Below are 13,548 nucleotides of genomic sequence, written 5' to 3'. Positions count from 1 at the left end.
GGTTTTGATCCCTGGGTCAGGAAGATCCCCTAGAGAAGGAAATGGCAACCCACTCCAGTATTCTTGCCTGGGAAATCCTATGAATAGAGGAGCTTGGTGGGCTACAGTCCATGGGGTGGCAAAGAGTCAGATAGGACTTAGTGACTAAACAACAACAACCACTTTGTTGAGTTATTCATTTTATTGTGGTGGCCTAGAACTAAACCTGCAATATCTTCAGACTGTGCTTGTATACTTTGAAATAGATATGTCCAGTTTTCCCTATGTATATTATACTTCAGTAAGAAATAAAAATAAATGTAAATAGTTATTAAATTGTAATTAATTTGCAGGAAAAGAATTGAGTATAAACTGCTTTAGAAAAACCCAACAGGAGACTGATAGTCCAGTCCTAATGTTTATAAGTGGATAATCAGTAAATGCATTCAGAAGAGTTACGCAGAACACAGGTCTATCTTGGGAATTCATAGCACCAAAAGGTGCTTGCTTGCAGTGGCAAGCGATGGGAGAAAGTTGAGAACAGTCTGGTTACGTATGGATGTGAGAGTTGGACGGTAAAGAAAGCTGAGCACCAAAGAATTGATGCTTTTGAACTGTGGTGTTGGAGAAGACTCTTGAATGTCCCTTGGACTGCAAGGAGATCCAACCAGTCCATCCTAAAGGAGATCAGTCCTGGGTGTTCATTGGAAGGACTGATGCTGAAGCTGAAACTCCAATATTTGGATTTTGCATGAGTCAACTCTCATGCAAAGAGTTGACTCATTGGAAAAGACCCTGATGCTGGGAGGGATTGGGGGCAGGAGGAGAAGGGGACGACAGAGGATGAGATGGCTGGATGGCATCACTGACTTGATGGACATGGGTTTGGGTAAACTCCGGGAGTTGGTGATGGACAGGGAGGCCTGGTGTGCTGTGATTCATGGGGTCGCAAAGAGTCGGACACGACTGAGTGACTGAACTGAACTGAAACCCGTGCTATGTAAGCCCTGTTTCCCTGGCACACTCAGGCATTTAAAATCACACTTTCAAAGCCATTTACTAAAATATTTTCATGAAGCAGAGACATCAAGCTTTAGCACTGGTTGTTCTGCCAAAGAAGCTAGTTATTTCAAAGGAGGCATTTCTTCTGTGGCTCGTTGCCTGTCGTGCAGGTTGCTGACAACTTTGGTCTTTATGGTGGTTTCCACTCAGACTTAGGCTACAACTGGATTAACCAACCTGTTGAGTGCTTCCCCACTCAGTTATCGTCTCCTCAGTTTTCCAAGGCATAAAGATGGGACTCCTTATTAGTGAGCTAAGCATAGACACATAAAAATAGACCAAACTGGGACTTCCCAGTTTGGAAGATAGTCAGGTGCTTCCAGTGCAGGGGGCTCGGGTTCAATCCCTGGTCAAGGAACTAAGATTCCACATGCTGTGCAGTGCTCTGGAAGGAAATAAGGAAGAAAAGGACAGGAAAAAGGATGGACGAAAGAGGCCAGCAGATCGTGTTTCCCTGCAAACCGGTACCTAGCTCCTCGGTGCTGGTTTATATCTTCTTCATCTATCTGTCAGCATCTTCAGCCCATCAGTCCATCCCCATGTGTGGATGGCACATCGATCGTGTGTTCATCTCTCCTTACCCGCAGTGTCTTCTTGGCCCTGCGGTTGCTGCTGCTTGGAGCCTGGTGTGAAGTCACCACGTGTAAGTCCCCAGGGCAGACTCTTGTTCATCACCTGATTCCTGCAGCTCCCTAAGCAGACATGGGACCCAACGACTAGGTTATAAACTCACCCAAGTGCAAAATTGATGTCACCTAGCCAACTTTCTTTCTACTCAAAGAATTCTTGGCAGCAGTTAATACATTTGCCCAAATATAAGGTAATTTCCACATATTCACAATGGAAAGGTTTTGCAAAATGGGTGTTTTCTTTAGCCGGCTTGAATTTATACAACACTGGTGTTCAGTTTTGTGGTTACCTTCAGATTTCCTAAGGAGATATTTTAAAATTTTTAAGTGGTAAAATACACATACGATGTTTACCATCTTGACCATTTTTAGGTGTACGGTTCAAAGGCTTTAAGTACAATGACACTGTTGTGCCGCCATCACCACCATCCATCTGAAGAGCTTTTTCATCTTCCCAAACTGAAACTCTATACCAGTTAAACACCAACTCTCCATTCACCCTTGCTCCACCCTCTGGTAATCGTTATTTTACTTTCTGTCTCTTTGAATTTAACTCCTCTAGGTGACCCATATAAATGGAATCATATGGTATTGTCCACCTGTGACTGGCTTATTTCACTTAGCATGGAATAAAGGTTCATCCTTATTCTAGCATGTCAGAATTCCCTTCCTTTTTAAGGCTGAATAATATTCCACATTTTGTTAATCCAGTTATCTCTCTATGGACATTTAGGTCATTTCTACCTTTTTTCTTATCTAGACCATTTCCCTTTGGCACACAGACCCAATGGTATCCAGAAACTATTCTCTTCCACAAAACCAATGCATTGCACTTGAACTTCACTCAGAATTAAAACAAGTCCTCCAAATAGAAATCTGCAGTGTTTCATCATTTGCGTGTGGTGGTTCTCAGCTGCTCAGAATCTGGAGGAGGAAATGAGCTAACCCAATAAAGATTATCGGCCTGGGGATGACTTCCCTGGCGGTCCAGTGGTTAAGACTCCACACTCTGAATGCAGGCGGCATGAGTTCGATCCCTGGTCAGGGAACTACAGTCCCGCATGCCTCATGCCCGCCCCCCCCCCCCCAAAAAAAGTGTCATCTGCCTGGGACATAGTATGCACTCGGCAGAAGTCAGCCATCGAGAAGTTCGGAAGGTAGGAAGGAGCAGAATGGAAGAACTGGTTTCAGGAGTTGGCTCAGAAAAGACCCAGGGGTAGGATCCCTTGGAGGGAAGGGACAGACATGAAACAGAGAGGATTAAGCCCTTGTTTCATGTCCCCTGCCATTCTTTGTTGCTTACAGCTAGGCCCACTGCTGCTCTGACCCGCAACTCTGTCCTCTGTTCCCGGATCAGCTTTAATGGAGCAGCGAGTGCTCAACTGCACTCATACCCTCCGACCTGGATTCAGCACCCCCAGGATGCTGCAGGGCTGGCCTCCGTGCCCGAGTCACAGCTCCTCGGCCCTGGACTCCTGTCCCCAGAGCTGCACTTTGCTTAGGTTCCCACCACCAGGCTCTCCCCTGAGGATTATTGGTACTGACCCTGTGTGTCACCAAGGTCATTCAGGTTCAGAAGGCTCTAGGAGTACCCAGGGCACATCACCCTGATTGTGAGCTTGGACAGCTTCCTAGAGTTGGTGATGCCTAAGCTGAGGCCTTAAAGGCCAGAGAAAGTGAAGCAGCAAGGAGGGGTGGCGGAGAGGATTCCCCACATCGTCACTGCCCGCCTGGCAGAAGCTGCTAGAGCTGCTCTCAGAACCTGCTCCTCTCCTTGCCAGACCATGTCTTCATGTGGCGCTGGACCTTTTCTTTCCTCCCCTCTGACTTCCCTCCTTTCTCATTCCCTCCCTTGCTACTGGGTGCTCCTCAAAGTTGAGACTTCACCACGTGCCCTCCACTGCCTGACTTTTCTTCCAGCATCCGTGTCTTAGTCTCCTGGCCCAGCCTCTCCCGAGGACCAGCACTGTCTTCAGTTGCCCCCAAGCTCTTGTGGTCTCATCCATCATATCTTCTGGACTCGCTCTTCGTCTCACTTCCGCTCACCCGCCCCCCCGCTGGCCGTATCCTTGCCATGGCTCTAGCTTTATCCCTTCCTCTCCCAAAGCAGTGGTGTGGAGACTTCCTAATCCTTGCCTTTGAGCCAGTCATGCTTCCCCTCATCAGATCTCCTGGCTACCCGTGTGTCCCTGCCTCCTACAGTTGGGTAGGTGTTCCCACTCTGATCCTCGACAGCTCCAAGGATTCCCAGGTTCTGATGATTGCCTCTTTGTGACTCCCATTGCCTGAAACCAGGTCTCAGACCTCAGCCCATCTTCCCGTCTCATCTCCCTCCATCACCCCCCCAATGCCTTTGCTTCAGACAAAATGCCCTGCAGGGGCCCCGTGTGTTTTCACTTCCTTTTGCGCTCCCATGGGCCTCTAGCTCAATGCCCTTTCCTCCTGATGCCCACTCTCCAGGCCTTCTAAAAGGCTCATCTCAGACATCTCTGATTTGAAGAATCAGAATGTGTTTTGGTTGGAAGAAACCTCCCCCCTCTGACTTGATCTTTTCCTCCCCATCAGAATGCACCATCTTCTGCCTTATGTTTTAGCTGGTCTGCTGTGTCTCTATTTCCCCAGCACCTCTGAGCGTTGCAGTCAGGGTTCAGGTCTCTTTACCTTTGTAGATAGGTTCCCCCACAGGAGCTGGTACCTACTAGCTACTCAGAAAAGAGGTGCCGAATGAGGTTTCAGTAAGACCCTGGAAACCACAAAATATAAGTCTCTTCTGACTTCACTCTTAGGAACCCATCTTTAAAAGTAGCACAACATACTAATCAGGGTGAAAGAACAAAAATCTAAATTGTGTCCCCATTGACTGTCACAAGTAATTCTAACTCTTGTCCCTCATCTACATCAGTGGGGTGAGTCTAGCCGGACACTGAGTTTGGTAACGTTTTGATGAGAAGTCAAATCAGCTATGCCATGTAACATCATCTTTACTTAAAGAACAGCCCATGCTTTAGCGGGACCTCGTCAGTACCACAAAAATCTGTCCAGTGCTAATGTTTGTGTCTCTTGACACTACCTGAAGGTCCGGTTTCTGCTCCCTTCGTGAAAGTTTCCAATTCAGTGAGCATAACCGTGACTGTGCTGGTGGGAGGGTGAGCCTGCCCAGTCCTGCTGGAGCTCACAGATGGGAAAAGGCAGGTCCCCACACGACCCGGTGAACAGCGAATAGTGGCCTTAATGTTGTGGAGCTCATGGGTTTTGTCTTGCAGAAATAAAAAGTTGTAGAGAGAGGAATTTCTATTCTTTTAGAGACTGCCCATAACTCTTATAAACTGTATATACAGTATGGTGAACAGGTTGCTTTTTGTTCTAGTGAGGACAGTGAGAAGGAACAGGATTCAAACAAAAGCAAGAAATAGATGAGTTAGGGTACAAAATCTAGCTGATAAGACACAGGGATGCTTCTTGTTCAAAAGAAAAAAATTAGGCTTGTAATTAGACCACCGTCTGTATTCTGCAGAAACATGGACATTTATTTTTGGATAAAATTTGTTTGTGGCCACACCCTGTGGCATTTGGGATCTTAGTTCCCAGACCAGGGATTGAACCCATGACCCTTGCAGTGGAAGCTAGGAGTCTTAACTGCTCAACCACTATGGAAACCCTGAAACATGGGAATTTATGAACTCAAGAGCAAGGAGAAAGGCTTCTTAGGGGATTAAGAGAAAAAGACTGTTTAAAATGTTTGACACTAAGGAGCTAGCTCATCTTTAAGTGAAACTCTCAGAGACCTGAGAGTGTAGAGCCTCTTAGGGATAAGGTCATCTATCAGCCCCCTCAGTATGCAAATGAGAAATCAGAGGCCAGGGCTCTTTCTCCAGGTGAGTGACGTGCCTGTGGTTGTGAATGTAGGTGGACTCACACCCGGGGCCTTGGGCCAACTCTTAGTGCTTCTTCTGCAGCACTGTGGATGGAAGGGGGACCGTTAGCTGCTGAGGGAGATTTAGTTGTAGGTAGATAGAGTTAATGTGGGCTTTCCCTGGGGGTTCAGTAGTTAAGACTCTGCACTTCCACTGCAGGGGATGCAGGTTCGATCCCTGATCAGGGAACTAAGATCCCACATGCCGCATAGCACAGCCAAAATAAATACATAAAAATTTAAAAAATAACATAGAGTTAGCATGAACAGATATATACTGGGGTCATTCTCCTCTGCTGACTCCACCGAAAACAGCCACATACACCCTGCAAGGAGATCAGGTAACTCCCTCCAGGCAGCACGGCCTTGGTAAAAATAGAACCTCAACTAGGCGGGCAGAAACTCATTGCTTCTCTAGGGAATTAGTCACTGTTTTTAACAGTTTTTCTTTGCTTCTGTGACTTAGCAACTGAACAACAACAACACAAAGTATAACAGATACAGGCAAGAATTATAACTTGGACTGACAGACAACAAGCCCGACAAAAAGCAGATAGAGAATAAAACACGGGAAATAGTCCATAATGTAAGATTAAAAAGAAAGAAACGGCATCTTGTATGCATTTATACTTTAAAAAAATGACAGTAATTTAACGAACATTTGTTGAGTGTCTGCTGTGTGCTTGGCATTGTTCTGACCACTGAGGGCCTAGCACGGAGAAGAAATAGACAAGGGTTCCTGCTCTCTGGGCGTTTATATTCTAGGGAGAGACACATCATTCACTACCCATATATTTTTTTTTAATTGGAGGATAGTTGATTTAATTGGAGGATAGTTATGTTAGTTTCTACTAACATATGTACAGCAAAGTGAACTGTTACACATATACACATATCCACTCTTTTAAAAATTGTTTTCCCATATACATCATTACCGAGTATTAAGTAGCGTTCCCTGTGCTATACAATAGGTCCTTATCAGTTATCCATTTTATATTTAGTAGTGTAAACATGTCAATTCCAATCTCCTGATTTATCCCTTCTCTCTTTTCCCCCCAGTAACTGTAAGTTTGTTTTCTATGTCTCTGACTCTATTTCTGTTTTGTAAATAAGTTCATTTGTACCATTTTTTTAATGCCACATACAAGCAATATCATATGATATTTGTATTTCTCTGTCTGACTTATTACTCAGTAAAGTACCATTCTTAAGATCCATACCCCCCTCCCAGGTTCTGGTGGAAATTTAACTAAATTGGAAAATTGATAACATCTCTAATCACATATGGGTATGGTTTTAATGAAGATTGCATTTTTGTTTTTTAAGGGAGAAGAAAATGGCTTTCGAGACAGTACTGGAGACCCCCTTTCAGGTAAATGATTGACTTTAAAGGTATCTGGGCATCAGTGCTAGCTAGCATGGCTAAATTCAAGATCATTTGAGAAGGTGTTTATCATTAACTTTCAAAATCTGTATTACTGACTAGAGAAACTTTCCAACCACATGCCATGGTGAACTGCAAAGAAATCTTGCAGGATTTCACAAAAGCCTACAAGGAGTATTTTCTCGTGTTAACCCTCCTTTCTTGTGCAGGGCACAGCAGGGTTCTTGAGTGGATGGCTTTAGGATCAGATGAGGGTCAGAACTGACCCTCCCTCCAAGTTCCAGGAGCCACAGTGTTGGCAGAGAACTTTGCCAGGAGGAAGCAAATGATGGGATGTAGGCAAACCCAGTCAGGGTAGGGAGGCCGCTCAGCCACCCACTGCCTCCCTTCCATCTCCACGCCTTAGGGAGCCAGGCTATGTGCTGGTCCCCACCGTTTTCTGCTTCTAATGTGCTTCACCAAAAAACACTTTTAAATTAATTTTTATTGGAGTGTAGTTGCTTTACAATGTTATATTAGTTTCTACTGTACAGCAAAGTGAACCAATTATACATGTACATATATCTCTTCATTTTTACATTTCCTTACCATTTAGGTCACCCCAGAATACTAAGTAGAGTTCCCTGAGCTATACAATAGGTTCTCATTAGTTATCTATTTTATATGTAGTATCAATAATGTATATAAGTCAACCCCAATCTCCCAATTCCTCCCACCTCTCCCCTTTCCCTCCTTGATGTCCATACATGTGTTCTCTGTGTCTGTGTCTCCATTTCTGCTTTGCAAATAAGATCATCTATACCATTTTTCTAGATTCTGCATATATGTATTCATGTACAAGAAACATTTAATTTGTCTCCACTGCCTCGTCCCCCACCGCCTTTTTTCGTTTCTTCATTGTAAGACAGAAACTTTGGCAATATTCAGGACCTTCCTTGGTGGTCCAGGGGTTGGCACTTCACACTTCTCGTGCAGGGTTGCTGGTTTGATCCCTGGTCAGAGAACTAAGATCCCCATGTGCCATGTGGCATGGCCAAAAAAATGAAAAAACAAAAAAAAAGTTAGGCAATACTTAGATTTCTCATTAATTAATCATGGGGAAAATATGGAGTGAGCATTAAAATAAGCTACCAAAATAATAATTAGGGGGAAAAAAACCTCACCAACATTTGAAAATATCTTTTAAAACACATATTGAATGACCCAAATCATCAGGGGTTTGTTCATTTCTTTTTTAAAGAAGGATGGGGGTACTCATAAAGGTCTTAGGATATTCTATCATCAATCCCAGGCTGTGCCCAGGTAACCATGCTGAAAATCAGAACTTGCGATGCATAATCAACTTTTGATACATGATGTTAGGAGCAGTTTTATCTCTGGGTGGTGAGATTCCAGGTGTTTTTTTGTTTGTTTTTTCATTCAACTGATTTTCATTTCTTAAAGACCCACTGTGTGCCAGGCTTTCTGAGGAGGCCAAGTGGCAAAGGTACAGTTCTGAAAGACAGAAGTTGGGATGCTGGTTCCAGTTCAATCACTATCCTGCTCAGCCACTGTCCTGCTGTGATTAGAGAAATCAGGGAGAAATCAGGCCAGAGAACGTCCAGTGGCACCTACCCACCAGCTTTTATGGGACAGGCCCAACATCTGGGGTCCCAACCAGGAACCCATGGAACTCGTTTTCCTTGGACCACAGTCCGCCCCTGCTGGAGGCTAAGGCCATGGCTAATAATTATCCTCTTCCACAAATGCTCCAGTGGACACAGGCTCATATTAGAAGCACCTTGCTGAATGAGGTGGAGGAACAGAAAGTATCTTATCATACAAGCAGAGGCAGTTTTAATTTCCTTTTCACTCCCCTGTATTTAAAAAATTTCTAGCATGAGTGGGTATCAGAAAAACCTACCCCCAAAACTTTAATGGGTATATTCAAATATATATATAACCAATGACCTGGTGTAGGCAAATACATATAATGAGTAGTAAAATAACCTAAAAGGTGAACTGTGATGAGCCTGAGTGGTGAGAATGTGAAATTTTTTTCCCTATGCTCATCTGAGTTTTTAGATTTTCTGTGACAAGCACATATTTCTTTTCTAATTAAAAAAAAATCTATAGTTAAACTTTTTAAAGACTAACATCCTGCCTACCAATGTGAAACGTCACCTAAAATGAGAATGAATCAAGTAAGTTGGTTAGTAATATCTATCAACCCTTCCAAGACTCTTATGAGATCAGGTCAGTACTAGATTAATCAAATTTCGGTTTGTCTCTAAATATCTTTACCCGTGTCAAAATGAAATGAAAGATTTTAGAGAGAACAAACTTTTCACAGTGATCGCAGGTAGCATTACCTAGAACAGAACCCATGCTGCAGAAGTCAACATCTTTGCCACCCAGCATGATGCTTTGCCCAGAGGAATGTTCAGGTGTTTGGTTGGGTGGGTTGTTGTTTTTTTTTTTTTTCATAAACAAGCAAATGAGAGACATTGACTTCAGGGCATTGATTTTGGAAGATGAGGCAAAAGCGGATCCCCATTATTTCCTCTTTTTTGTTTTTTGTTTTTTTCTACATATCTATTTATTTGGCCCCACTAGGTCTTAGTTGCAGCACACAGGGATACTTAGTTGTGGCATGCAAACTCTTTGTTGTGGCATACGGGATCTAGTTCCTTGCTTCAACCCAGGACCCCAGCATTGGGTCTTAGCCACTGGACTACTAGGTAAGTCCTGCCTTACCCTTTGAGTGACAGCAGCCACCTAAGTAAGGTTTACTTACTGTTGTACTTGCACAAATTTAGCATTTGCCATGAACCAGGCCTCCTTCAAGTACTTTTGTTGTTGTTCAGTCGCTAATTTGTGTCTGACTCTTTGCAACCCCATGGACTTCAGCAGCCAGGCTTCCCTGTCCTTCACCATCTCCCGGAGTTTGCTCAAACTCATGTCCATTGAGTCCGTGATGCCATCCAACCGTCTCATCCTCTGTTGACGCTTCTGCTCTTGCCCTCAATCTTTTCCAGCATTAAGGTCTTTTCCAATGAGTCTGCCCTTTTTCAATGAGTCTGCTCTTTTTAGTGATGCCCTTAGAAAAAAGTGTTAATGACAACTCTGTGGGTTCAGTTATTCACCAGGTGGATGCAACAGAAGGAGCACTGGGTCACATGACTGGTGCTCCATCGCACAGGCCCCGAGTGGGATTCAAGCCCCAGGCCTGGCCTGACCGCCACCCCACCACCACCAGCACCACACCATGCTGTCTCCCCTCGGGCCAGACCTATCGCCTGTGTAGCGCACGTTTCAGGTGCTTCAGTGTCATACCCGGGGGTGAAGGTCAGACTTCCAGCTCAGAGTCTCAGGCTGGAACAAAGCCAAAGTCCATCCCTCCCCCGAGTCAGTCTTTGAGCCACTGAAACACTTTTTGCAGAGGCTTGCTATTCTCCCCTAATCAGGCCCTTGGTCTAGCCTTACTTAACTCAGACCCTGGCTTTTATTTAATTCTTAAAACCTGAAAACCCTAGTTATCTGCATCCAGTTTATATCTAGTTAAAGTAAGCAATCTGCAGAGGATGGAGGGCTCTAAGATAAAAGGAGGGATTCAACCAGAGTGAGAAATGACAGCTGACAGTTGATAATCAAGGCGAGAATAAGAATACAATTCAGAATCAGCTACTACCAGAAAATCAAAGCCCCCTTGTGGAGCCATTGAATACAGAAACCAGCCCCCAGGAGTCATAAAAGTTTTACTATGTTTTCATGCAGTTTTTCAAAATGAAAACATTTGGGCATTAAAAGAGTAAGACTCAGTTATAAAAAACAGACAAACAAAAAAACTCCTCACAAATTGGAAAGTTAAAAACCTTTTCTAGGGACTTACCTAGCAATCTAGTGGTTAAGACTCTGCACTCCTAATGCAGGGGGCACAGGTTCGATTCCTGGTTAGAGAACTGAGATCCCACATGCCACAAGGGGAGGATGATGTAAATAGGATATGTCAATTTTATAAATTACAGAAATTAAATAAATAATTTAAAAAACTAAATAATAACCTATTCTTGTTCTCCCCTCTGGTGGTACTGTTTATCACTTGGACCATGACTTCCTCCCTCCCTCTTCACAATTGCCAGCTTTTCAAGACTTGACTTTCTGACCACCTTGCATAATTCGGCACTTGCCTCTTCCAAACCTAATTTACCTGTAGAACTGAACGTGCAAAAAGATTTTCTTTTTTTTTTCCAACTGAGGTCTATAAACTGACACTTCGTAAATACGTTGGGTCACGTAATTTCAGAATGCAAGCTCACATAAAATCCTCTGCTGAATTTTAACCTGGGTCCTTTCTTACATGTGTGTCTTGTTTTGTTTTTAAACATACCTTCTATGCCTCAGTTTTGTGTGATGACAGAGTGGCCCAGTGTGATTTACTTGCCCAAGATCCATCCAATTTGTCAGTTAGATTTCCTAGTGCTGCCGCCAACTTGATGTCTTCTTAAAAGGGTGTTTCAGAAAGGGAAAATGAAATCATATTGTTTTTCCCTTTGGTTAAGAGATCAAACACCCACCAAAAGCCCTGGGGTCAGTTTCTTAGTAGATAAAAATAATTCTTCACCATTTTCGAGCTCAGAGCAAATAACTACCTCTGATGAGTCATGTGGTATGCAAGCACCCCAGTGATCGCTCAAAGCCATAAATTGGCATTTTAAATATATTTATTTCCAGCCGTGTTAGAAACCACACGCAGAAAAAGGAATGAATTTACACCATTAACAAACATAACCGTGGAAGTATTTGACAGTACTTTGACACTTGGTGGTATTTTCCAAATCTCATAATTTATAGACACCTAGGAGTTATTTTAGTTATTTTAGAATAGAATATGTTTTGCTATTTGCGAACCTGCCAATATAAAATGTTTTCTATTTAATTGTTTGCGCCAACTGAAGACCTGGTTATCATGGGGAACATTATTATAAATGATTTGAGAGCCCGCAGTGGCGCTGAGCACTGTGGAGGGAAATGCCCGTGTGGTAATAGCTCTCGAAAAGCCAGGGTGTACAAGATAAAACGGCACCTCCCCTGCAGGGAGACACATTAAGTCAATCTGTGATCCACTGCCAGCATCCTGACTGGAGCCATTTTCCAGGCTCAGCCAATCAGGGCCCTTGTGAGCTCTGCATCTTGTTCCAGTTCACAATTAACTGTTAATTGACCGGCATTTTATGATCTGCCAGCTGCCAACTTGAGAGTTAGGCACTGAATCTTTGGATGTGAACTGTTTCTTACTTTGTTTGAAATGACATGGACATACCTTGTCAATAGGCACGCTTGATTTCTGAAGTCTTCTTTAAGGTACGATGTGAAAAGTGTGTGCAATGAAGAATAGTGGAAGAAGGGAAAAAAGCCCCCTAGGAAAATCCATTCTTCTGCTTGTGAGTGTGCAGAAATATTATCCACAAATTCCCAATCACCAAGCACACGCTGTATTCTTCAAAGAGAAGTAGCTGGCATTCCAACACCTACTTTTGCTGGCCCATCTGATTGATAACTTCTTCCGTAGATATGGTTTAAGGCAATGGTTTTCAACCCTGCTGCACACGAGAATTTCCAAGAGAGCTTGGAAAACTTCCCGTGTCCTGCCTATACCCCAGACCAGTTAAATAAGGGTCTTGGTATTGGAACCAGACATCAGGATTTTGTAATATCCCCAGGGGAGAGTGGGGTTGGGAGGGGGTCGAGAGTTCCATTTTTAGCCAAGGTTTGAGAACTACTGCTTTATTTATTCATTCATGCATGGGATCTTAGTTCTCCAACCAGAGATCAAACCCCCCCACCCCTGCATTGAAAACTCAGAATCTTAACCACTGAATCACCAGGAAAGTCCTGAGAACTCCTGCTGTTATGGTTCCCTACCCACAGCTACTAATTCTTTGTTGCACACTTACCATGCACTGCTGCTGCTGAGTCGCTTCAGCCGTGTCCGACTCTGCGCGACCCCGTAGACGGCAGCCCACCAGGCTCCCCCGTCCCTGGGATTCTCCAGGCAAGAACACTGGGGTGGGCTGCCATTTCCTTCTCCAATGCGTGCAAGTGAAAAGTGAAAGTGAAGTTGCTCAATTGTGTCTGACTCTTCATGACCCCATGGACTGCAGCCTACCAGGCTCCTCCGTCCATGGGATCTTCCAGGCAGGAGTGCTGGAGTGGGGTGCCATTGCCTTTTCCAACTACCATGCACTAGGATAAGGCTTTAAGGGATGGTCTCATTTAATCCTCTCCACAACTTTATGAAATTCAGTCCTCTCAGTTGTTCAGAGAGGGAGGACATGGCCTTAGCAAGCTGAGTAACCTGTCCACGCTGCATACCTGCACGATGTCAGCTTGTATTAACAGTTGGTCAGCATGCTTCTAAAGCTCATGTGGGTACCCCTGTGGTACATGGTGTACTTCTTCTCCATAGCAACCAGTCGTCCTTCTTCTGCCTTGTATATACTCAGCGTGAGAAACCTTTCCGTTTGTCTGAGACTTTCTAGGTAACACTTCATATGCTGCTCAGAAGTTCCTGATTTGATTATTTCTCTGTGTCATGTTCT

The 13,548-nt window shown here is 44.0% G+C and overlaps 1 protein-coding gene across 1 annotated transcript in view; it reads left to right on the top strand.

Moving 5' to 3' along the window:
• Positions 1-13,548, top strand: part of EDARADD (EDAR associated via death domain) — a 107,817-nt gene that overhangs the window by 77,382 nt on the left and 16,887 nt on the right. Inside the window, exon 7 of the mRNA XM_061162980.1 lies at positions 6,910-6,955. Coding sequence (XP_061018963.1) covers positions 6,910-6,955 — 46 coding nt within the window. The remainder of the gene's footprint in view (positions 1-6,909; positions 6,956-13,548) is intronic.

This window comes from Dama dama, chromosome 15 (genome assembly GCF_033118175.1).
Source record: "Dama dama isolate Ldn47 chromosome 15, ASM3311817v1, whole genome shotgun sequence".
NCBI classification, from domain to species: Eukaryota; Metazoa; Chordata; class Mammalia; order Artiodactyla; family Cervidae; genus Dama; species Dama dama.
Note: the sequence above shows the minus strand (reverse complement) of the source record. Positions and strands in the feature narration are given on the sequence as shown.